Source organism: Drosophila hydei, unplaced genomic scaffold (genome assembly GCF_003285905.1).
Source record: "Drosophila hydei strain 15085-1641.00,03,60 unplaced genomic scaffold, DhydRS2 tig00000060-arrow-pilon, whole genome shotgun sequence".
Lineage (NCBI taxonomy): Eukaryota > Metazoa > Arthropoda > Insecta > Diptera > Drosophilidae > Drosophila > Drosophila hydei.
In genome coordinates this window covers 10,483,603-10,509,197 of record NW_022045656.1, presented here as the reverse complement: position 1 = coordinate 10,509,197, position 25,595 = coordinate 10,483,603, and the positions used below count along the sequence as shown (strand labels likewise).

Below are 25,595 nucleotides of genomic sequence, written 5' to 3'. Positions count from 1 at the left end.
ACTCCATCATCAATATTGTAGATTTAGAGCAAGGTTTTAGCTTTCCCATAATTATGATAAATTCAGCATAAATTATGAGCTTTGGCTTTAGAGTGAAATATTTAAAAGCGAAACGAGCAGCTGTTCAGGGCTTTGCAAACTGTTTATTAGGTATTTAATATTAGTCTATGTAAAAATAAATCGAATGTGGGCAGACTTCTTGCTCTACAGATCGTTTAATGTTCAGGCATGAATTTAAATAATCAACAAATTGGCAATTTGAACATTTCAAAAGCCCAAAACTAACGCAGTTTCGTTTGCTTTCATTACGAATTCAAACATGAGACAAGCATAGGTAAGCAAAAAAAATATAAAGTTTATAAAGAATTTCTTGGCAAAACTCAAAATTTGGCAGGAAACAAGTGTTAACTGTGCTCCAGCCAAATAAGTACGCGAATGTCCAAAAACTATGGCGAAAGTTGTTAAAACAAAATAAATAAAGAAGCTGAGCCACAAATGCACTGACAGCGGCTGTAAATCATTTGGCCAAATATTTTACCACCTTTAAACTAGAAGCTGGCCATTGTCGTGCTTAAAGTGAGAGTCGGAGCGTCAGAGCTCTTTCTCTGCTCGACTGCTGGGCTGCTGGGCTGCTGGGTTGAGTCATTGCAAAGGAAATCACGCAATAAACTAGGGGCGAAAACAAAACTTTAACTACTTTTTCCGTTAGCCGCGAAACTCAACTGGAAAAACTTTTCGAAACAATACAATTTATATTTATGCGATGTCGACGACGAGGACGACGCTGAGGACGCTTCGACGATGACCCAGAAAAACGAAATGGCAAAGAAAATGCTGTCCAGCATTCAGCTCTCGCTCGACCGAGAGCCGTGCCAATGCAGAAGAAGAGTTTATTTAAGTGTTGAAAACCACTTGACCCACTTTCTTGTGGTGTTGATAGCGGCCAGAGCAACTTCTTCATGTCAATTTAAAAGCCTCGTTGAACAAAACTTCTGCCTGCAGCCCAGCCACAGTGCCACAATAAATTAACTGCATTAAAGCAAAATCGACATTCCATTTAGCATTGAGCGCACCCAACAACCGGCCGTAGCTATTAGCATTTTTCCATAATTTCAATTCAGTTAATGGCAGGCAAAATGCTTGCCTCAGGGCAGCACATGAAACATATTTGATGGGAGCTCGAGCTGGAGCTGGAGCTGGAGCCGATACCCAAAGGATGTTAAACTATGCCAGTTGCTAATTAGTTTTGAGAAGAAATCTTATTGGTTCCATGTTGTGCTAGCAGCATGTCATAAGCGAAACTTTCCAATCAATACAATTTACTCACATCATTTGCTGCAGGCGGAGGCTGTGGAACAATGACTCGAAGTGATTTACTTGAGCTGGGACTGCAAACAAGTTACCCTAAAGAAAATGTTATGTAAAAGAGTGAGTTTAAGCAGCTCATAATAGGAGATGTATACTCGATATCAGGTATCATATTTTATATTTAGTATAAATGGCAAAACTCATTGGACTGACTTCTGCTGTGGATTTCGGAGAAAAGGTAAGTTCAGCTGAGCTAGGATTAAGATACTCCTAACTGATAGCAGTACATTGTGAGCTCTCTTCGACTCAGATTGAATAAACTATATATATAAATATGCATATATATATATACATATTTATCTATATAGTAGCTCGTCAAAATTAACATAGTATCAAATATTTTTAATGCTTATTTACTTATTATTTATTTATTTTTAATTATTTATAATTTTTCTTATCAAAAAAAACTTTCATTTATGAAATATATCAGATTAATTTTATATAAGCAAACTCTTACACAATAGTTCTTTGTCTGTTTTGTAAGCTAAAAGTATTATATCATATTTAACAATTTTAATATATACATAAAATATATAATATATATATTAAAGCAATACATAAATTTATACAATTTATACAAAAATTTATACAATTATAAAAAATGATATAAAAATTGTATTAATAACTAAAAAAGGCTCTATTCATAGAATGTGGAGACGTATATATATTGTCACAGTCTACTCTCTCAATCAAGCATCCTTTCAGTTATTAATATTTGATTTATTATAATATTATATAATATATATAATCTATATTCTCACCTATTATCAACCCATGTCTAACCCCTTTGTTAACACAGGGTATTTAGAACAAAGTTGTTGGCAACAAATGGCTGGCGGATATTGATTGTAGACCCACAGACAGACAGATAGACAGACAGGCAGGCAGGCAGACGAACGGACGGTCGGAGCGCATAATGACCCAAAATCCTATCAATCCAAATGAAAATTCCCCAGTCGTGCGGATAATTGGAATTAATACAAAAAGCAGCTGAGATATTTTGTTTTGGGCTGCTGTGCGGGGTCGAGGCTAATGATAGGGTTAACTGTAGCTAATGCTGTTGTTGCTGCAGCTGTAACTGTCATATGTAATGTGATATGTGAGACTTGGGCCACAGCACATCCGCTGCCTGTTATTGAATTGCCTTAGACAGCTGCCCAGAGTCCAGATGGAGTTGACACAGCTCACGATATTTGATTCAATTAGCCAGCAAACAAATTAGAAACCAAATTGTATAGCTAGACCAATATAAACACTTTTGTTTAAGAACAAAGAGAGCTTTAAAAGAAGTAAAGCAACAAATGAAGAGATGGAAATTTTTGCATTTGCTGCATACAGTAAGTTAAATACCCTTTTGGAGCAACGATATATATAGGTAGATAAATCTATCGAGCAGCCTCAAGAATTGAGAGATGAAACTGAAATAAATTTATTCCATAAATATTTATTTAAACAATTATCAAGTTCCATTTAAAATTCTGCCTAAGCATACATTATTAGTTAGGTTCTTCTATAAATATTCTGTATAAATATATCTTTATTGCTATTACCTCATGAATTGTAGCCCCAACGCTTCATAGGCTAATTTTTAATTGATGATAGACGAAAGTTTTTCTTCCTATTCCCCCATCATCAGTCACAGGCAATTACTTTTGCTAACGATGACAGCGCACGTTTGATAAATACCTTTTAATATTTAATAACCTTTAGCAAATAGACGCGCTATTAGGCACGTGAGGTCTACTGTGAAACAATATAAGTATTTGTGGTATATAGTTGAAGTTGAAGAGGTACTTAAATTATCAGAATTGTCACATTTGGAGTGAGGATAATCCATAAGGCTTTCTCGAAAGACCATTAAATCCACAGAACATTTCTGTTTGGTTCACTTTGTGAACTGGCGAAGTCATTGGTTCATATGTCTTAAGAAGCAAAGATGTTTGCAAGGATTGTAAAAATTAATATTCCATATTTTCTGCATTTTATTGCCATACAAATCATATTTATGCGTAATGTCGTACAATTTTCTATCTTAAGAATTTTCTGTCTTAAATTTAAAAATATATTAATATTTTTTATTTTAATTTAAGCCTATGTAACTCAACAAAAAACAGCCGAATACTTTTGTGTTCACGAATTGATGAGCAGCTAAAAGCCATTGGCTACGAAATAAATAATAAATAAAATAATAAAAAAATATTGCTCTACAGACAATATATTTGCAGAATCATAATGCTAGAATGCCTCTGGCATAACAACAGATGAAACCAATATAGCCTACACGAGATGTGCTTACTATGCCTTGCGTGTATAAACTTTCTGTGCTCCAATTCAGGCATATTCAGCAAGCCATCAGGCATTGGATGATTTGATCAACTTGATCAATCAATCAATCTATCTGTATATTTATTTAACCTTGACACATAAATAGCCCATACGTGCGGGAAAACTAGTCAAGTCCGATCAGATTATGAGCAGCAATGCCTGTGGGCACATTTAGCTAATTAGTTTGGCCTCAATCAGGCGGCCAAGAGATATGTTAACAACCGCAGGTCTGTCAACTGTTTTCGTAGCCAATTAGTATTCGCCGCGAGTCGAAACATGTTGCATCGTAGACTGCGCCTCCTGCTCTATGTAAGCTACAGCCAGCTGCTCCTCTACGGCCTGCTGCCGGCGACACTGCACGCCAGCGACGGCAATGTGAGGCTGAGCAAAGTGTCCGCAGGATATCTGATCTACAGCATATGCCCGGCCCTATTCCTGTTGCTGGAGACGCCGTTCATGATGGCCAGCGGCCTCTTTGGCGCCTACATGAGAAACAATATTGTGCTGCAATGGGGTCAGATGCTGACGTTGTCCTTACGCAGTGTCGCCGTGCTCAGTTGCTATGGCGTCGTTTGGCTGCACCGCCGACGGCTGATTCAGCTTTACGCCGACTTCCTGCAGCGCTGGCAGGCCCATTGGCCGACTCTGTGCCGAGTTAATGGTGCGAAGGCCCTGGAGCGAATGCAATTGGAATTGGCTGGACAAATGCTAAGGTTGCTGTGCGTTAATTACTCCATGGTCTTCTTCTCGCTCCTAATGCAGTATCGCCTGGCCGCCAAAGCAAGTCTGCTGTATCTGCTGTTTCGCACTGCCTCCATGCTAATGCTTTCGGCGGAGCGAGTCGCCTTCATAACGTTGCTGCTGCTGCTCAATCATCAGTTTCGAGCTGTCCAGCTGGCACTGCAGGCGCTAAGCCGGGGCGCAGGATCTCGCTGCTCCCAGGCAGATCTGAGGCGCATCGCCGACATACACAACGACTGGCTTCGGCTGGCCAGACGCTTCTTCAGCATCCATGATCTGGCCAATGCCAGCATCTTTGCCAACATGTTTGCAGTTAATGTCAACATTCTGTACCACGCCGTCCAGTTCGGCAACAAGACCATCAAGTCCAACTACGTGGACATTATCATGGGCGAAGCACTGGTGAGCCTCAACATATGGAATTCAGTTGTGGTCATGAATCTACTGGACACCACATTACGCTCTTGCAACTACTCAGCTCTGCTGCTGCGTCAATTCAACGATCTACCTCGCCTGAGCCCCGAGTCCCAGCGAGAGGTTTGTTTGCCTACTCAATTTTCATTTCTATGCCAATGCTCGATTTCATTTGCAGCTGGAACTCTTTGCCAATCGCCTGCGCAACAATCGCCTGGTCTATCGAATCTGCAGCTGCGTGACCCTCGATAAGCCTGCCTGCTTGAGTTACATGTCCGCTGTGCTGACCCATGTGATTGTGCTGATGCAGTTCGATCTGAAGCGACGCCATGAGCAAGGACTGCAGTATGACGACTTCTTCAAAGAATAGGACCAAAGCAGAGCAGATGTCATGTATTCAGGGATAGAATTATATAGTGGGAAAGTATCATATCTGAACAAGTGTCTTATGCTAATTTTATTCATTTTATATGCTTAAGAAATCTTTTCTTGTTATTAAACTAAAATAAAAACAAAATCGAGCTCATCAAATTTTTTTACTATTTAAAATCCAACTTTAATGCAGTTGGCCAATTGACACTGATTGACTATAGTTATATATAATAAATTAAATAAACTACAAAAATAATATTGCATTGCAATAAACAATAAAGCCTCATCGTAACCTACTTTTCCCCACACTGCTTTATTTCAACTTAAAAGCAAGAGAAATTGCTAAAAGCCTAAATACACTTAAACAATTTTCAGCGCACTTAAATACGGGGAAATGATGGTCAACATACAATTGTTGTTAGTGTCGCGAGGCTTTTAGGATAGACAATTCAAAAAAGCTTTGGCCATTACAAACTAGCATTAAAAGCTCTGCACAACTATTAGACGCTGAAGCTTTTGAATAGCTTTTAAATGTAAATGGAAATGCGAGCGAAAGGGGATTGCTTTAATAATATTTCTTGTATGCCAACTGCCACAGAATGAGCACATTTATCCATATAGAAGCGTTCATCGAGTTCCACGAAGCTCTGTTCATGTCGAACAGGCCCACAATTTGCAGATTTCGCACTCGTTTGGTCCGCGGCTGCAGTTTGCGATTCAGATGAAGCACAGCAAATTCTAGCTGCAAGAGAGAAATCTAAATTATTGAATATAATATATAAGATAAAAGAGATAGTATATAAAATAAACAAATATAATATAATTTAATAAAATTTATTAATAATTTATTGTAAACTAAATTGGTATTTTTCTTTAATTTTTATTCATTTATGCTAATTAATTAGCAAAGTCAGATATATATAAATAAATAGATTTTCAGACATTTTGAAAACAATTTAAAATAAAATAAAATAAATATAAATATAAATATAAATATAAATATAAATATAAATATAAATATAAATATAAATATAAATATAAATATAAATATAAATATAAATATAAATATAAATATAATATAAATATAATAAATATAAATATAAATATAAATAAATATAAATATAAATATAAAATAAATAAATCTAAATCTAAATCTAAATCTCCTCTAATATATAAATATAAATCTCTCCTCTAAATCTCCCTCTCCCTCTCCCTCTCCCTCTCCCTCTCCCTCTCCTCTCCCTCTCCCTCTCCCTCTCCCTCTCCCTCTCCCTCTCCCTCTCCCTCTCCCTCTCCCTCTCCCTCTCCCTCTCCCTCTCCTCTCCCTCTCCTCTCCTCTCCCTCTCCCTCTCCCTCTCCCTCTCCCTCTCCCTCTCCCTCTCCCTCTCTCTCCCTCTCCCTCTCCCTCTCCCTCTCCCTCTCCCTCTCCCTCTCCCTCTCCCTCTCCCTCTCCCTCTCCCTCTCCCTCTCCCTCTCCCTCTCCCTCTCCTCTCCCTCTCCCTCTCCCTCTCCCTCTCCCTCTCCCTCTCCCTCTCCCTCTCCTCTCCCTCTCCCTCTCCCTCTCCCTCTCCCTCTCCCTCTCCCTCTCCCTCTCCCTCTCCCTCTCCCTCTCCCTCTCCCTCTCCCTCTCCTCTCCCTCTCCCTCTCCCTCTCCCTCTCCCTCTCCCTCTCCCTCTCCCTCTCCCTCTCCCTCTCCCTCTCCCTCTCCCTCTCCCTCTCCCTCTCCCTCTCCTCTCCTCTCCCTCTCCCTCTCCCTCTCCCTCTCCTCTCCCTCTCCCTCTCCCTCTCCCTCTCCCTCTCCCTCTCCCTCTCCCTCTCCCTCCCCCTGTCTCCTTCTCTCTCTTCTCTCTCTCCCCGCCTTCCCTCCCGCGCCCCGCCCTTTCTCCTTTCCCCCTCCTCTCCACGAGTTCTACTTCTGACTGACTCTGCCCAGTCAAAATTCCAGTGATCGAACCTGTGCCAACACATACTAAGCCAATAGCTTCTTCTCATACTCATACTTATGATCAGACTCAACGAAGGAAGGCAATGGAACAGACTTCAACAGAATAGAAGCTGCAAGCACATGCTCTCTTGATGATATGAAACCAAGAAACTCTATTTTAGACCTTGACTCTCCTACTCTCTTACTCTCCTACTCTCTTACTCTCTTACTCTCTTTCTCTCTTACTCTATTACTCTATTTCACTTACACATAACTATATATAGCTATCGCTTCCCCTACTTACCTGATGCAGCAGAGCCACACAGTGGGTATCCTCTCTCGAGTCCATATGAACAGTTTTCAGGGCTAGCCACAGCTGCTGCACTCGGGCTGACAGATGCTTCCACCGTGTTATATTTGCACCAAATATTGAGAAATGCATCAGGATGTCTAAGTGAAACATCATACAGATGATGAAGTTGAAATAACAGCGCCATAGACTGATGAACTCTGCATCGGCAATTAGAACAACCAAATTGAAGAAAATTGAGATCTCAGTTAGATAGTTGGTGAAGACATTGAGCAGCATTTGGGCCTGAAAGATTTTCAGCAGCTCAACGAGCAGGTTGCTCAGGTGCAAACAGCTGTACCAGAGCCGACGCCAGGCAGCCAGCAGCTGACGTTGATAGACAGCGCGATGGCGGCCACGAGACGGGGGCAGCCAGCGCAGATCTTGTCTCAGCTCCAATGCCTCCTGTGACATGCACTCAAGCAGGCGATTGCTGGTGCCCAGCACAAAGTAAGTCAAGCTGTCTGTGCAGCTGACCAGCACTTCTAACAGAACTACAACCACTGAGAGCCCGATGTAGATGGGCGGCACTTCCGTAACGACTTCAACATCCACGCCGCACATCAGCGCGCTGCCGGGGCCAAACAACTGACTGAACAGCACCACGAAGCGCGTGTTACTGAGCAGCAGCTTCCAGAAGTGTCGGCGCCAAAAGCTGTAGTTCCAGTTATATTGGGCAAATCGGTCGAGCAGCCGTAGATAACCGTTGCAGACATGTTTGATGCGATGCCGTCGAAACCAAATGCTGCCCAATATCACGAACAGCGAACACGACTTAACCAGAGCCACGCAACTGAAGGCCATGGACAACATGTCCATGCCCTGGCAGCTGAAATAACTATACACCATGCCGAGAAAGCACATGGGCGTCAGCACCAGATAAAGTAGATTCAACAGCAGCCAATAAGCCAGCATCAGTCCATGATCGAATTCGAAACGCTTCCGTTCGGCCACATAGCGCAGATTGCACAAACCAATCGCTCGGCTTAAGCGAACGACAATTGCCAGCAGTTCCATGGTGCACAAAGTTCGTGCTGTGACTGAGTCCTTGACTAGTTTGGGTCGCCGAGTGCGCTTTTTAATGACTCGCTAAAAGCACTTTTGGGAATAGGATAATCACGGCTTTTACAGTGGCCAGCGTGAGCTGATTAAGCAGCTAATATAGCCAACTGTCAGCTCACATTATATAAATATTATTCTGGGCAATGTTGAGCAACGATTGACAGTAGTCGGCTTAAAATAAATTTAGTTTTAGCATTAGAGTCTTAAGACAGACAAAATTATGTATGTCTCTCGCTTTGCAATGTAATTTATTAAATTTATTTTATTTATAAATTTGTATTATAAATTTTAGTATACTTTTGGTGTGTGTGTTTAATAAATCTTATAAATATCGAACTCTCTTATATAGTAATAGTATATTGTAAGCAGGGAAAGTTTTCTCTGAAATCTATGCTCATATTCAAAAAGGCATAATCATATAATTTGTAGTATCAAAAATAGCATATAGAAGGCTATATATGTGCTTATCATGGCCTTTCCTTGCAGCGCTTGTCGCTTTTATCAAAAGAAATACCTGGGAAATTGTGAGCCTCAAAGCAACTCGATTATATTACTTTGCAACTCTTGAGCTCATTTATTTATAATTGATTAATATTTGTAAAATACTTTTAAGGTTTAATTTGTGCTTACAAAATATATTTTCATTATATTTATTGTATACTATTTATATTAAATATACTCAGGTATTTCATTTGAAATTATTAATCTAAAAAATGTTTTTATTTACAAATCAAATTACTGTAGGACAATGTAAATGCTAATACATAAAGTATATAAGTATATATAAGTACGCATACTTCACAATCAAAACGTTGGCAATTTTAAATATACAAAATGCATTATTAAGAAAGGCAAATACTTTTTTGTGTACATAAGAAATGCAGCTAAGAAATGTTGAGAAAAATTCTGCCTGGAATTTTTGATATATCAAAAAAAAAACTAAAGATAATTATTATTTAAATAATTTTATTATAAATGGATAAAAATTTACATACACTATTATTGAGCTAAAAAAATGTCTTAAGTTTTCAAGCTTAACTCAATAATTATAATATATATTATAACGTATATAATGACGTAAGCTTAAGTCACGCTTAGATATTCATTCAAACGAGATTAAGTACGCATCGAGATAGAAGCTGACTGCCAATCTGGCTCGCTTCCCTCTTATATTATCTAGCATAATACTTTGAACTAATAATACAGGCTTTAAGGATTTACTAGTGAAGAATCTGACTATATATATATATATATATATATGTATATCTTAGACAGAATAGCACCTTTAAGAAATATTAAATATATATCCCTCTACCTACCTCACATTCAATTATGCACCCACAAGTATCCTTCAAACTGGCTTTTAGAAATACCTTTAAATTAATTTAAGAAATTGGTGGGATAAGGATCTCATGATATCATATTTAGATACAGTAAGTGCTCTGATATTTGCCTAAGGAGTTCCATTAAGAAGTTTCCTATGGCATCTTCATGACTATCCATGGCACCCGACCGTGATATTTGTAGAAATAATAGTCATACGCCAGCTTGCCAAGAATCAGAATGATGAGGCTGGCGAGCACACAGTTGAGCCAGTCGATGGGATGGATGCGCATATCATCTTCGACGCTAATGTTGCACATATCGTGGCGGGTGAGGGTCAAGACCTTGGCCAGCCGTAGCTCGTCTCCCTGCATATAGGTGCAGGTGACATTCCAGGCATCCCGCACAATGTCCTTGTACTTGGTGAGGAACTCGCGAAGTCGCATGCCGAACTTGCACGTGCAATGCCAAGGATTCCTGCTAATCAGGAAGAGATTCGCATTCTCGTTATCGTTCAGCGCATTGTCCAGCGCATACACCTGAAGCTTGCGCAGCTGATTCCCCTGCAGGTTGAACAGACGAAAGTTTTGCAGCCAATAGGTGTCCTCCAGCACGTCAATGTTTGAGATCCAATTGTTTTCCAGCTGCACGTCCACCACATGCCGATAGTGTGGATTATCGCGCAATGGATTTATATCGCTGATCTGTAATCAATTGCGAGCTACTAAAGTGTAGAGTACAGTTTAGCCACTTTACCTACCTGATTATCATTGATATACAAGGTGGTTGTGTTCTCTGGCAAATACGCTGGCAAAGTCTGAAACTGAAGGTGCGAACAGTTGACCGTGTAAAGTGGAATGTATGACTTCGGGATGATGTGATGCATCAGGCAAGTGCAGTTCAGCAGATCTGGATGCGATTGGCACTCTCGGCGAAGCACCTGAAACAATCGGCAAGTTAATTAAGAGACTTATTTGTGCATGAGCTAACATGGGTGAGGAAAGTGTAAAGCCTTCTGATAGGCATTGTTATATGAGCCTAGATAGATAGGATAGAAAGTGTGCGTATTTCAGTGTTGACTTGCTCAAAAATACATTCATGTACTAGAAATCGAGCTAGTCTTCTCAGCTGTCGAAATAGTGGGATGACTTAAAGAACTTCTTTAGGTAAAATTTGCTTCATTTAAATTGTGAATCTTATCAAATGATCTTTATGCAAAGTAAATACAAATAACACCACTCAAGTCAGCAGTCAGATTCTGCAAAGTTTCATATATTATAATTGAATGCATTCAAAAAATATAACGTATACGTAATATGTGAATTCGTTGTATACAAATATTAAGTATACGTAAACCTTGTCTTTGTTGTAAACAAATATTACAAAATTTACGTATACGTTATATATACTAACATACATACTAAAATACCAATATATAAATTACGTATACGCAATGTGTGTATTCTTTATATGTATTCTCTATGAAAATTGGATGCGTCAGCTCTTAGAAACGTGCGATTTTTCTTAATTAACTAGCGTTTGAAGCCGTTTTCATGGCTATGGAAAATTCTGTCAAATAATTTTAATAATATTAGAGCTGAGTGCCAAGTCGACTCGACTGTTGCTGCTAATCAAGGTTATAATGACTTTATGGACTCGATGAAGCTTGATAAGCATGATCAATTTATCCAACACAAACGCTCTCTACTCACCACCTTGTAGTGCATGACCAGCAGCATTTGTCGCTCTTTGTACTTGCGATCGGTGCAAATGAGCTCCTCGCGATCAGCCACCAAGCGACCCTTCTCTGGCTGCAGCAGCAGCCACTTGAAGTTGCGCGTGCAGTTCCACGGATTGCCCGCCAGGTAGAGTTGCTGGAAGGAGTGCGGCAGCATCAGTGGTCCATCCAGCTGTATGAGTTGATTCCAGCGCAGATCTAAGACTTCCAAGGCGTGTATGCGCTTGAAGGTGCGCGCCGAAATGTACGAGAGATTCGTCCAGGAGATATTAATGGCCTGCAAGGCAATGCACATGAGTTTCAGTTCTTCAAGCTTGAAGCGTGTCTAACGGCACCTGCAGGTGATACATATCTGGAAAATCAAATATGAACTCCGTGAAGCCGCTGTACTCGATGGTCAGTGCGCGCAGCTGTGAAAACTTTTGCAGCTCACGCAGCGGATTGAAGGACTCCCTTGGCCAGCCGCATAAGAGCATCTGCTGCGCCGGCAAAGCTTTGCCCGGCTTCGAGCTGCAAGTGAAGACAACAAGACATCAAATAGATCTATAGTTGCCTAGGGATATTCCCCTACTTTAATGCTGCCAGATTGTTCATGCCGCCATAGCATCTGATCAAGCCATTGCGCGATAGCCTCGTGCAGTTGCCATCCGCAGCCTCTGGCGCCGACGTCCAGTTGACACAGCTATGGCTGGGTATCAAAGCGGGTATATTAGTTGCTGCTGCTGCTGCTGCTGCTGTAGTTGTCAGAGTCATGGACTCATCTTGAGCAGCGACTACGCCGCAAAACCTGTCACAAAGAAGCTATAATTAAAGCTAATATACGCAATATGTACGAAGTTGTCTGCAGTTAAAGCTATTTATAGACCTATGCCTGCGCCTCCCAGGTGATAATTGTTGTCATGCCAAAACCTCAGACCAAAATACATTCATATGCCACTGGCAAGAGCTGACAAGGCTCAGCCAATCATAAAAAGCGTGTGACTGACTTTAATTTTGTTTTATTACTTTATGGTACGCAGTAGTCGGGAGTATAAACAAATTCATTGGTTTAACCCATATAGCCCATATACCCCAGATTGTATACAGATAGGTATAATATGTATATATGATACAGGTAAGGATGCAAGATATCTCTATATATAAGTGTGCGACTAAATACACTTAAACACTTTGTGCTGCTGTTGATTACTAAATATAAGAGCCAACATGTTGAGGCCCTAATTTGCTTTATGTATTAGCGTGAATCGATATTGATACAGACTGTGGCCACTTAGCACATTGGTAGATCTATTTGTAACCTATATATATATAGACAATGCACACTTGACACCAAGTGCCCAGATTTGTATAAAAAAGGCAGATAATTAAAAGAAATATAATCAATTGGTTATAAAAATAATACGAAAATAAATACTGAATAAAACTAATTTAAAATAAATATATTTATATAAATATATAATAATAAAAAAAATATATAAATATAAATTAAATAATAACAATTAATTAAAACTAATAATAAATATATAATAATAAATAATACAATAATATATATGTAATAAATAATAAAAATTAAAAATAAAAATTATGTAATAATAAATAAGACAGTAAAATAAAAAAAATTATAATAATTAATCTATATTAATATTAAATAATATGAATCATTTTTATATGTTAAGGTTCTAATAGAAAAAAAATATAAAAAAAAAACAATAATAATAATAATTAAAACGCAGTTTATAAAATAAAAATAAATTGATTTGTGATATGAAAATATTTTTCTAAAAGCTTCTTGACCGCTTCTCGTCTATTCGTCTAATCTGCGAGCTGAACTCATGTTTCGCTCGGCTAGAAATTTATTAGTCAGAAATATATATATTCCAAATCAAATGTTTTGTGCTTACAATTTCAGTGTTATATTTGTTGCTGGCCTTTGAGAATTGTTTAGTTGCAATTAGCAACTTATTAGCGCTGTGGCTTGCGAGCAAGTGTTAAAATTAATAATATACAAGCGACAAAAAATGGTAGAAGAAAAAAAAAAACAAATTTCAAATTGACGAAAATATTTGCTTTGTAATTCAAATAAAATTGCTGCAGTAGCTGCTGACTTGGCCAAAAATCGTGAACTTTCAATATTTGCGCAAATGTTTTATGTTTTTCAGTTCCAATCCCAGACTAAAAAACTAACTGGAGATTTAGTTATTTTAATTATATTTAAATTTCATATATTTATGAATTTCTATTTGGAAGTATTTGTTATTCGTTTTCTTGTGCATCGAAAACGGGTCAAACTAATATTTAATGGATGTCGGTCAAAAAATGGAGGACAAGTCTAAAGAATTAAATTGCAGCTCAACTTATTTATTATATTTTATAGGTTTGGGGATTTTTCCATATTCTTTATGGAAATATGTAATTTGTATATATTTTTGTATTTATTTTTATGGATCTAGACAGTAAAACAAATCAAATTTTTAATGAATCTTATGATAAATCTCAAGCTCAAATTTTATTCTGTTACGCTAATCACTTTTTAATAATTTAATTATATAATTTGAATATTTTTGCCTAATTTATTCATATTTCATTTCTTTCTTTACATATTCTCAACAGACAACAACAATAATTTCAACCTTGCTCAATTCAATTCGCAATCAACTTCAATTGAAATGGGTTTCATGCTCTTCAATTCGTTCACGATTTTATTAAGTCAATTGAAAAACTATTAAAATAAATAAATAAAAAATATATGTTGACTTTAATTATGATTCTCTTTGGTTCAAGATCCAGGTCACTTAAATACTGTAATTTATAAAATTAATTTAATGATTTTTAACTTCTTCTGGCAGATCTTAAAATATGATATGAAATTTATAAATTTCTTTTGGCTTGTCACTTTGTGGCCGGCACTCGAAACTCGTTTATCAAATTGCGATCGCAAATAAATCAACTTAGAAATTGTTCACGCATCGACTTTCAATTGGTTTTCAATCGAAAGACTCTAATTGCTAGCAAGAGTTCGACATACTCTATATGCTAGGCCTCAACTAAAAGCAGGTAAAGAATATTACCTATGATGATGAGCGCATTGTGGCGATGGGTATTTGAATTGACTCTATATATGTTGAAGACTGGCTTGAAAGTTTAAAGAAAGTTAAATTATCGAAATTGAAAAGTAGAAATTGCAGCTTGATCTGTTAAGTTGGTCGAAATGACTGCAGAATGAACTCCAAAGCCATGCCATGCCCTATACATAAATATATATATAGGGTATACAGCAGTATAAAGTAAAGTCCAAGACTCTGCAGCCGTCTTCCTCAACTCAAACCTTACTCCAACCAAACGACTCTTTTAACTGCTCTGCAGTAAAAATGCCAGGGTATACGAATTTCCAGGTAGAATGAAGGTAAATATAGTAAGTATATCAGAAGTTATTTATCTGTCTGTCATGTGTTGAAGTTTTATTTTCATAGTCTTTAAATAGACCATGCGGCAAGATAATTTGGGCATATAGCCCAAATCAAATGTACATAGGCAGAGCGAGGCAGAGATCCATTATCTATTAAGGCAGCTCGCACAGAAGCAAGATAGTTCAAATTACTTACATGACAAGAGTTTTTTCATGCCGAAGACAAAAAATAAGCTTTTTTACTTGGGCAAGATTAATGGAACTTTATGGAACTGTTACAAAGAAATCAAAAAGCCCATTAAAACGCAGCTCTTAAGTAGTTAAGAAATGTTTTAGATGAAGGAATGCTAAGATGTTAAGCAAAATTTAAAAAAAAAAATTTAATTACATATTTAGAAAACAGAAGATAAAAGACTGTCTGCAAGCTCATCTCTGAGTCTCAATGATATATAGCGATTGCTGCTGTTAGAGAGAAGAAAAGAGAGAGAGAAGACCTAATCTAGATTCTCTGTGCAGTTTATGCGTTGTTCATGAAGTCGAATACTTGAAAACTTTTTATAAACTGAACTGACAATTCTGGTCAATTTAGGCATAAAACAGGTTGATTGTCCTAGAATTAAAATTAAAAATGTGTCATTCAATTAAGATAAGAATATATACAAATATTATATATATATATATACTTTGTGTATACAAATTGATTGATAAAAGTTTAATAAATCATTTAGTTATGGTGAAAGCGTCACAATGCCTTTTACACTAGATATATATATACAAACATATTTATACCACTTTATCTAGGTGTATTGCGGTTAAACACATGTAAAACAGCTTTCACGATAAGCCGCATTTGACGCCGCTTTGCATTGATAAACACAATAAACAAAAGAAGTGAACAGCTTGATTTATAAAAGAGTTAAATATTGACACGGCAGGCAGCTGAGGTCACATAGAGGAACCGACTTTGTTCACAAGCAGATAATATTGCGCATACGCCGTGTAAACGCACCTGTTTGCCGGTTTCAATACACAGATATATATTTCTTATTTCTTAATTAATACCTGCCAGAAATAGCCAAGAGCAGCTGAAGAGTAAGCGTAAATGAATTTCCATTAACTAATCTGCTTTGATATAGCATTGCCACACACTCAATTCACAGACACAAGCTCAGGTACGAAGTCGATGCGAACTCTTTGAAAACACGTGTAAACTTCAACAAATTGTACAACTCGCACATGACTTCTGTGTTGTTAGGCGCGAATTGCAGCAGATTTGTTTATACTTCTATATATATATAACTGTACATTTCCATATATTTAATGCATGTTCTAAATATGCCTGGGCAGTTGCGGTTTACTTTTGTAATCACTCTGGCATCCGTATCTCTCTCGCGCGGCCAGTGCTACTTTTCTCGCGTTTGAAGTTCAAATGAGGCGCAAATGCGAAACGCTGACATATTTTGTTTTTGGCGGCATCGCCGATCTCTTCCATCAAATACAAAATCAGCTGTTGGGAGACATCAGTGCGAGCCAATTGTGCGAGAGAGAGTTTTTGTTGTCGTTATGAAATGCTGTTGCTATCATAGGTAGCTGCTGCTGCCAGTCTGAGTGCGTATGTGCATATGTGTGTGCGTGTGTATATAGGCCCATGTATGTCAACACATATAGAGACAGCATCAATCAGCTGATTGCTCATAGAAAATTGTTTACGCCTATACCGAAATTTATTGACCGCGACACACGCATACTAATGGCTTTAATGTCTATTTAACTTGACCAAAATAACTGCTTGTCTATAAAAAGTTGGGTTTATAACGTATTGTGATTGGTCATGGAACGTCAATTGTCGGGTTTAACTTTCAAATCGACAGCGCTGTGATCTTATCTGTTTCGCTTAAGCAGTAAAACTACAATTGTATTCTTACTACTTAGACAAGTGACTTTTTTAGTTATAGTTTATTGTGTATTTGTACATTTTGTAGTCAACAGCGCATTTGTAATTCTAAAGCTTTTCAATCGGCATCAAAAACAACTAAGGAATATAGGTAACAGAAACCACTTGAGCAAACATCCAAATATTGTAGCCTACATTCATTTATCCTAATGCATATTATATAGACATATATATATATTGTGCACTATAGCTGCTTACTCTCTGGTAGTTTTCAGTTTTTGGTTTCATAATTGTGTTAGTTCTTGTGCTTATTTGGACCATTTGAAATGCGTTGTTTAAATGTAGGTTTTACATCCTTATGACTATGACTTGAGAAATTTGTAAGCTCGCATAACGATGTCTTATTGAGCTAATAGTTACAACTGACAAATTTGGTACACCCTTCACAAATAATTCAATATAGTTGTAATTTCTACAACATCTAATCTAAGATTCGACTCTCTCTGCAGGCGTTACGTCAACGTCATTCACTGCCGGTGGATTCACATTGTATTGAACCTTTTCATTGGTCTCTGCTTGCTTTTGTCGCTCATAGATGCGCACGTCCTCCAGCGTCATGCCGTACCACTCGTCCAGCCAAGCAAACGCCTGACGATGACCCAGCAGCAAAATATCCCGAATAGCACGCTGTATGAACTCCTCCACTTTGGTTTGCAGGCCCCAGACCTCGAAGCTGGCATGGACCACTTTATAGGAGCACATAATAGGAGAATCTATTTCACGCCAACCCTCTACCAAAGGACCACGATCTGCAAGGGCCAAAATGGTTAAAGACTATATAGTTTCCTGTTATGCTTAATGGATTACAGTTATAAGATATATTAGCAAAAGTAGATAGAAACGGAAGGCGCTTCATAGCTAGAGATAAGCTGATTTCTTTTGAAATTGAATGTGACAAATGGCATAAACTAACTTGTCTTATCTGACTTGAAGAACTTTGGATCCTCTTCGCGTTTGTAGTGCTTGCCCGTTAGATCATCGAATGCAATGTCCACGTGATCCACCACACGAACCTTCAACTCATCATCGCATAGATCCAGGCACTATATAAGAAGATACATATAAATAAATCGCTTTGACTAAAGCTAATGCTACTCACGTTCTCTGTGCTGCCATTGTTATTCTCATATTTTGTCTTGATTAGGACATTTAGTTTGGGTATGAAGGAACACTGTAATTTAAAGAAAATATTTATTCAAATAGAGTTCATCGAGAGTTCAAATCAATTTATTTAATTACCGTGTATTCTGCCAATTGTTTAAAGTTTGACGAGCACATGAAAATATATAAATGGGGAAAAAGCAATAAATGATATATCTCTTGATTCGAGCTATGTTTATTTTTGCTTGAGTTCTATAAAAACACAAATGTAATTTACCGAGAGGCAATTAGGTCTGGGAACTAATGAGGTGTTGCGTGGGTGCGTATCGAAAATCTGTTTCGATTCATTGGAATTGGTTGAATGAAAAAACAGCAGGAAATAATCGATGTCGATTTGTGGAACAAAAACAAAATATAAATCAGTTTATGTTTATTATTAAAGATTTTTTGAATTGACTCATATGTTTCATGCAATTTCAATTCGATCGATACAAACGATCTGAGTGCTAACTACTTAATTTAGATTTACATCGACGACCCCAAGTCCCATCAATCAATCAAATCAGAACATGCGTTTACAGAGAAAGCCCATCCTAACTAAGTCTGATTACTGCTCTCATGTTCCACAGCTTATCGAGAGTGTTTGCTGACAATGGAGCAACAGCAACAACTGGCTTTAAGCTGCATGTGAAGTGGAACAACTGTTAGCAATTTGGGAACTGAGGGCGGGGATTCGACACAATTGAATTGGGCAGCTCTAATCTCTAGAAGTAATCTCTCTCTCTATATATATATATTTATATATATTTGGTATATTCTGTCATGCTTACCAAATTTACGCTGTAAGTGTTATCAGACGTAATGAATGGCTGTGACTGTGACGTATCTATGGTATGACAAGTGTGATATGAGCACATGGATATGTACAGTGAAAACTATGTTAACGAACAGCTCGAGACAGTCAACAGCTTGGATTGTCAGACAGTAAACTCATATAAATTCGCAAACTTGAATATTTTAACTCCAATTGACTCTAAAACCTTAAACCGAAACCCTAGCTGCTCACTCTTGCCAGAGTTCACTGTATATAATAATCAAAGACCAAAGAAAAGGTCAAGCGACTGCCATATGGCAAACGCGACTCTAATGTCAATGCTATAAATAAGTGGACTTGCTATAAAAATAAATACCCTGCATATATATAAACGCTTACCTGTTAGCGTATAAGGATAGTAGTTCCATGACTTCTCAGTCACATAGAAGACGCGCGGACATATGGCCTGAATCCAGTAGGGAAGCCGACTGCGAAAACCAAAAAATATGATTAGAGAAGATAATTTTGAAACGATGTTCGGCTATCGCACTTGGACAGGTGTATGCGTTTTTCTGTGTACTGTCCGACGCCATGAACGGGATCCTCACAGGGCTTGTTGTCCATCACCTCGACACCTTCGCCCTCGTCCGATTGCTCCAGACTGTGGCGCGCAATCATATATAGCTGACCGATTTTGTACTGCGAGTGCGAAATGCTAAATTATTAATCATTTGACAAGTACGGTATTTACTTACCTCCTCGACAGTGAGCGGCATGCATACACGATATTCTTTTATCAACACCATATCGTAAGGTATTCAAAAAAAAAGTTACTCAAATGAATCTAACGTTACGAAAGAACGGCACACGAGACGGAACGCAACTGAGGCAACAACAAAATAAAATGTTCTACTTGCAAGCTCCCGATATAACTATCGATAGTGCAATCGATTAATTTGCATTAATTACTAATTAATTTAATTTTGAATTCTTTTTACATTTACAAACCAAATATATTATTTATTTGTTATTGATTTATTGTTATAAATATTAATATTTTAGTATACAATTTTGGTATAATCTCTTTCAGTTCTCCAACTCAAGCAATTATGCTGAGCTGCTTGTCGCCACCGTACTGGCCCTGGCTTGATTGATTGAAAATTCCTTACCAATTTGAGTATATCGATATTAAAATGACTAGCACTCGACGAACGGTCACACAGGTTGATTGCTAAGGGTTTTTTTGCTAATACCAAAACTAAACGCTGCTCGTAAAAACGTCAAAACGCGACAAAATAAGTAATAAAAAGTAATTACACTTGCATAAATATATATATTTAAGGTACGCTAACAAAATGTATATGAAATGACCAACAGAATCTTATGTTATCGTGCATAAATAAAGTGCAAATGGATCACAAACTGCTGTGAAAAAGTGTCACAATAATAAATACACACAACCCAATACATATGTACAATATTACATAGATTTGCAAGTGGGTGTTAGCGTGTGTGTCTGTGCGTGTGTGAGTGTTTGTGTGATACATACTCATCATTGAATTCGAATGCATTTAGTATAATTAGTGCCTAACCACGCTCACTTTTCCCGTCTACAGTTCACTGCGACGCGACACAACGAGCGAATCCGCCATCGGCTCGGCTGTGGGACGTGCAATGTTTAGGATCCGTGTCAAAATGGGTCCGCAACGCAACCACAACAACAATGGCAATGGCAACAGCAACAGCCATGGCCGCATCAATAAGGAATGGACCTGCTGCTTTGGCCTGCACGTACATACCGCTACGCTAATGATTGGCCTTTGGCATCTGGTAAGCAAAATTGCGACGCAATATCCTTGATCTTACTGCCTACGCATGACTGCAGCTAAATACACGCACACATGCCCACATGCACACCATACACCCATTCGAGTTGACCCTGTTCAGTGTCACACAAAAGGGAAAAATCAATTGTCGCTGCACACTATGACTCTCAAACTGTTGCCGACTCGATTCGACTTTGAAAGTTGCACGAGCTAGACGAAGGTTGCCAACTTTCGCCTCGCACCGTTGTGACGTCACACGACACTTGCTGCGGATTTATCAAGCTTTCTGTATGCATAAAAAAACTCAATTGCAATGCCCAATTCAAGTCACCAAATCACCTGATTATGTTACATTGAAACCATTTATAGTTATTCACGCGCATACGACGTGATTATATGAAGTTGTTTTAATTTCATCGTAATTTTATATGATGAGTTTCAAATTTCGGTCTAGTATTTCAAGTCAACAGTGTTTATTGCAAAAAGTTCTTAGTTAAGCTAAATGCTTTTAATATACATATGTATATATACATATAGTTTGTATCATTCAGTTATATGTATTATGTATGTATGTATTATGTATGTATGTATTATGTATGTATGTATTATGTATGTATTATAGCAGCCACTAACATTGACCTTGAACATGCACATAAGTAAATAGCATTTAGAAGTTTTCCATTTCAATGCGTTCCTGTTTTTCTTGCCGCAACTGTAAACATTTACTTTGATTGTTGTTTGTTTACCAAATATCTGTCCAGCGAACTGTCTTTAGACAATTTCGCTTATCTCTAACGGACTCAACTGAGTAAATTTTGGACTGACTTGGCTCACATTGTGAAGCAGTAAAAAGAAAGCAAAAGCTTTATTAGCGATGTTTGATTAGCTGTATTTATATAGCTGTTTGGCCTCTGCTTGTAGTAAATAACTATAGTATATGATAATTCAGCTCATAAACAATATTTATAAGCAATTTCCGTTCGTCTTTAACTGTCAAATCAAATATATTCTCAAAAAACTGACACTATTGACATGTTTTGAAAAGAGAGCCCTATTATTAGCTGAAAATAAATTTTTGATGTATAATGTTTTCGGAACAACAATTGGTGGTCAAAGGGTCACCACAGCCGATCTTGTGGACGGCGTTGAAAACGAGGCGAGAGATAATACGACGTCGATTAAGTCGGTTGTCTCCTATAAACCACTAAGCGAGGAGTCCGAGGATGGCGAAGGCCAGCAATGGGAGGAAAGTATTCAGGCCAAACCTGTGCCGCCCACAATTTGTCTGCCCGAAACGGCGTACAATAATTTGGAGGCTCGTACGCTGCAGTCGTTGGGCCACGCGCAGCTAACTGAGTGGCCAGCTTCGGAGGCAGGCCAAGTGAGCATAGATAAGCCGAATCTCTACGATTTGCTGTTGGCACTCGTGAGAAAGAACTTAAAGACGAATACTGTGATTACCTTGGGAGAGAGCTGTCTGCACGTTCACCTCATTGTGCTGCAGTGCTTCTCGGGTCTGTTCTGTGATTTGGGCAGCAACACGGTGCAAGTGGAGTTGCCAACTGATTGGGTGACGCCTCGTGCTTTTCGCCTCATATACGAATGGATGATTGTGGATACGCCACTCTTATCGCGGCTCGGCTTGTTGGAGGTGCTACGTGCCGCCAGCTTTCTGCGGATGCCTCAGCTGGAGAAGCAATGCGAGCATTGCCTAACGCATGGCATCACGGAGGAGTCGGCGGTGCTGCTGTATCTGGAGGCGCGACTCTTGCGCATGGAACGTGCTCATCGGTCGCTACTGCAGCGTGTCAGTCGCTTTTATCTGACCCTAGTCGCATCGCAGGAGTTCCTGCAGCTGCCCATCCATGCAGTTTGGCTGCTGCTCAGCTCGAATAACATTTCGGTCAATTCCGAGCTGGAGGTTTTCATGTCCGCCGTGCGCTGGCTCAACTTTCAATGGCCCAAGCGTCAGCCGATAGTAGCCAAGCTACTGTCCTGCGTACGCTTTGCGCTGGTGCCTCCCTGGCTGCTCATACGCCTGCACGACTGGCAGTCCAAATATGTTGAGCTAAAGCGTATCGTCTCTCTGCCGGAAGTAATGCAGCAACTACACGATGGCATTGGCTATACGACGACTCGACTCTGCTATGGCTCCGATCGAGATGCCTTCATGCAGCATCTGGAACGCACTGGCATGCAGCCGCCGCAGCAGCGCAATTGGATCTATGATCGCAAGTGCAGCTATCATCATCGACTGCACTGCCACATCTCCGAGGAGTTCACCTACGAGACTTTCCTCAACTATCTCAGCTGGCTGCAAACCCAACATAAGAATTATTGGCAAACGCTGGAACCAGTCGACGCCGCTGAGTCGTGTCTCTGCTGCCAAAAGGCAGCTGAAGAGCAGGCGAACAGCACTAAGAGTTAAGCTAGAACCTTCATTCCTGCAAATATATAAACACAGCTGTCCCCTATGATTAATGTCCATGTGTCTGTGCCAGAGAAAGGTTGGCTTCCATTTTAGAGATCGCTAATTACTCACAGTTGTAAGTTATTAACTAAGGACAGCTCTTATAATAATTAACTCTTACCCTCATCTCTTCCATTACTTAAGTTTCATGAAGAGGCTTACTATCTCGTCTCAATGCAATTCCTGCACCTTATATCCATCTTGTCATCGTTTATCATCCTCTTTTCCGTCCTTCATATAATTCACAGTTCTTAAATATTCTGGCGCTAAGCGTGCTGGCTGTCATCTGGCGCAATCCGGAAATGATGGATGAATTGGAAAGTGGCAGTCATGATTTTACCGTTGATCTGAATGCACCTGCATTGCCCACACCGTTGAGCAAAGTGGATCCACCTTACGCCTATCGTGATCATTCCTTCAACTATCGTAAGCGTTACCGTAAGCACTAAATACTCAACTGCCGCAGCAAATCAATATTAAATTAGCTATTTTGTGTTTGCAGAGAACTTTGATATGGGCGGTCTGGTGTGCACCTGCATGATAGCCATTACCCTGATGATGATATATGGCACTATCAAGGGCAAGCCGTCACATCTTTTGCCCTTCTTCTGCCTGCAGCTGTTTGACTTTGCCATTACGACGTGAGTGCCATCAAAAACCACTTTTATGTAAGAAATTCTTGTCTTACCTATTTTGTTTCGCTTGTAGTTTGACTGCGGCTGGTTACCTATGCTATCTGCAGGCCATCCATCGTTTTATTGCCGAGTCTCATCGGCTGCCGTGGCGCGAGAAGCTGCTGGAGCTGCCCCCAGAGGAGCTCGTTGTGGTTGTGCTAGTGGTTTTCGTGTGCATCGTGTTCCTTAAAGCCTATTGCATTGGCATCGTATGGCGTTGCTATAAGTACTTGACGCTCCGGCAACAGCATCTGCGCAGTTTGCTGCCCTGCGTCCTGCCCGAAATGGCAGTACGTGGCGGCATTGTTGGAGGTGGTTTTGGATCTGAGGAGCGCACGTATTCGACACTGCTGCCCAACTATGATGAGGCAATTGCTCAATATTTGAAACAGGCACCGCCGCCATCCTATCAGGTGGCTATGTCCAACTATCAGAATGAGGACGAGAATGTCGCTGGCGAGGCACAGGCTCAGCCGGACGGTGGTGGCAATACACCATTGTTTGTGGCACTGAATGCAGGCGCTGTCAATGCTGCACCTAATTTGGATGACAACGTGGACAACAACAACGATATGCCCAACAACAACAATACGGTTCATGTCAATGCCAACACGCCACCAATGCGACGTAGCGAGCAAACGAATCCTGGTAGCGATAACGTATCCGATGATGGCAACGAAGACGATGCTGATCTAGAGGTTATTGATGCTGGCATTGATGTAATCGAAGGCGCAGTTCCGCCACCGCCATACAACGATGTTGCTGCAGCTGCTGCTGCTGCCGCTGGTCATGTGCAAGGAGGATCGCAGTCGCCGCTTAGCCGCCAGGTGAACATACCCGGTCAGGTGCCTGGGCGCAACGAGAGTCAGGCCTAAGTTGTGATTTCTTTAAAAGTTTTACATGATTATTGTGTTGTGAGCAGAACCCTTCGCCCACACGCTGGCCCTTCTCCCCCCCTCTCTCTCTTTGTCTCTCTCTCTCTCTTTCTCTCTCTCTTGCCCTGCCACAAGCACAACTTTTGTACTTTGGTTGCAATTTTTCCCCCTTACCCCACTCTCACAGAGACAAATCCAAGCAGTTGAATTTCACCCATCCCTGTTCTCAATCGTCTATTAATATTGTATACAAAAAAAGAAAACAAAAAGCAAAAATATTGAGAAACGTTTTGAATATAGAAAATCATTCAAATGTATACCTCTAGCCGTCGCGTATTGTTGTTGAACTTGAAAACGCATTAGACCTATCCGTATAAATAAATAATCTCTGAATTTTGCTCTTCAAGTTAAATTATTATATACGTAAAGCACTGGTTTTCATTTATTTATCATGTGAATTGTACCTAGATAAGCGCAAGTAGTTGTTACCAAAAAGAAATGAGAGCCAAGCGGATGTTACCAGAATCTGAAAGGGAAGTCTATGCGAACGCATATTCTTTTTATGTTCTAAGCTAACTTTAAGACTTTGTGCATATTATTAACACAGTATGTCAATTTCTGTTTAAGTTTCTGTCTATTTTGTTTTTACTTCAATTACCACACTTCAAAGACATCCAAAAAAAATAACAAAAACTACAAAATATAACAATATTTTATGTATGTACAACATCTATATGTATACTGTATACTAAATATGCAAAAATATTCAAATAAATATTAGTTTAAAATGAAACAAATGCGAATTTTATTATTTGTTATGATAATGTATGGAGCAGGCTGAAAAAGGCTTGGGAAACAG

The 25,595-nt window shown here is 39.0% G+C and overlaps 5 protein-coding genes across 8 annotated transcripts; 2 read left to right on the top strand and 3 right to left on the bottom strand.

Annotated features, from left to right (window-relative positions):
• Window positions 1-3,969: 3,969 nt before the first annotated feature.
• On the top strand, window positions 3,970-5,218 carry LOC111597133 (putative gustatory receptor 58b). The gene is made up of 2 exons (XM_023311693.2): window positions 3,970-4,971; window positions 5,027-5,218. Exons 1-2 carry the CDS (start codon window positions 3,970-3,972, stop codon window positions 5,216-5,218), a joined length of 1,194 nt encoding a protein of 397 aa, XP_023167461.2.
• A 567-nt stretch (window positions 5,219-5,785) lies between these two features.
• On the bottom strand, window positions 5,786-8,510 carry LOC111597132 (putative gustatory receptor 58c). The gene is made up of 2 exons (XM_023311692.2): window positions 7,449-8,510; window positions 5,786-5,962 (listed from the first exon to the last, which is right to left on the bottom strand). Exons 1-2 carry the CDS (start codon window positions 8,508-8,510, stop codon window positions 5,786-5,788), a joined length of 1,239 nt encoding a protein of 412 aa, XP_023167460.2.
• A 1,420-nt stretch (window positions 8,511-9,930) lies between these two features.
• Window positions 9,931-16,445, bottom strand: LOC111597097 (protein singed wings 2). Its single transcript, XM_023311639.2, has 6 exons — window positions 16,085-16,445; window positions 12,188-12,403; window positions 11,952-12,126; window positions 11,591-11,893; window positions 10,639-10,818; window positions 9,931-10,582 (listed from the first exon to the last, which is right to left on the bottom strand). Exons 1-6 carry the CDS (start codon window positions 16,159-16,161, stop codon window positions 10,034-10,036), a joined length of 1,500 nt encoding a protein of 499 aa, XP_023167407.2. The 5' UTR covers window positions 16,162-16,445; the 3' UTR covers window positions 9,931-10,033.
• A 543-nt stretch (window positions 16,446-16,988) lies between these two features.
• Window positions 16,989-19,793, bottom strand: LOC111597098 (cytoplasmic phosphatidylinositol transfer protein 1). The gene is made up of 7 exons (XM_023311640.2): window positions 19,647-19,793; window positions 19,442-19,590; window positions 19,291-19,379; window positions 18,216-18,223; window positions 18,076-18,147; window positions 17,890-18,019; window positions 16,989-17,725 (listed from the first exon to the last, which is right to left on the bottom strand). The coding sequence occupies exons 1-7, from the start codon at window positions 19,695-19,697 to the stop codon at window positions 17,403-17,405; spliced, it is 822 nt and encodes a 273-aa protein (XP_023167408.2). The 5' UTR covers window positions 19,698-19,793; the 3' UTR covers window positions 16,989-17,402.
• A 294-nt stretch (window positions 19,794-20,087) lies between these two features.
• Window positions 20,088-25,456, top strand: LOC111597080 (tetraspanning orphan receptor). 4 transcript variants are annotated; one of them, XM_023311612.2, is made up of 5 exons: window positions 20,088-20,200; window positions 20,508-20,721; window positions 23,436-23,625; window positions 23,690-23,828; window positions 23,896-25,456. In XM_023311612.2, exons 2-5 carry the CDS (start codon window positions 20,566-20,568, stop codon window positions 24,734-24,736), a joined length of 1,326 nt encoding a protein of 441 aa, XP_023167380.2. In that variant the 5' UTR covers window positions 20,088-20,200; window positions 20,508-20,565; the 3' UTR covers window positions 24,737-25,456. The 4 variants fall into 4 exon arrangements, 3 of the variants coding, with proteins under 3 accessions (XP_023167380.2, XP_023167379.2, XP_023167381.2); XM_023311611.2 differs by having other exon boundaries at window positions 20,088-20,233; XM_023311613.2 differs by lacking the exon at window positions 20,088-20,200 and adding an exon at window positions 20,274-20,417.
• The last annotated feature ends 139 nt before the right edge of the window (window positions 25,457-25,595 follow it).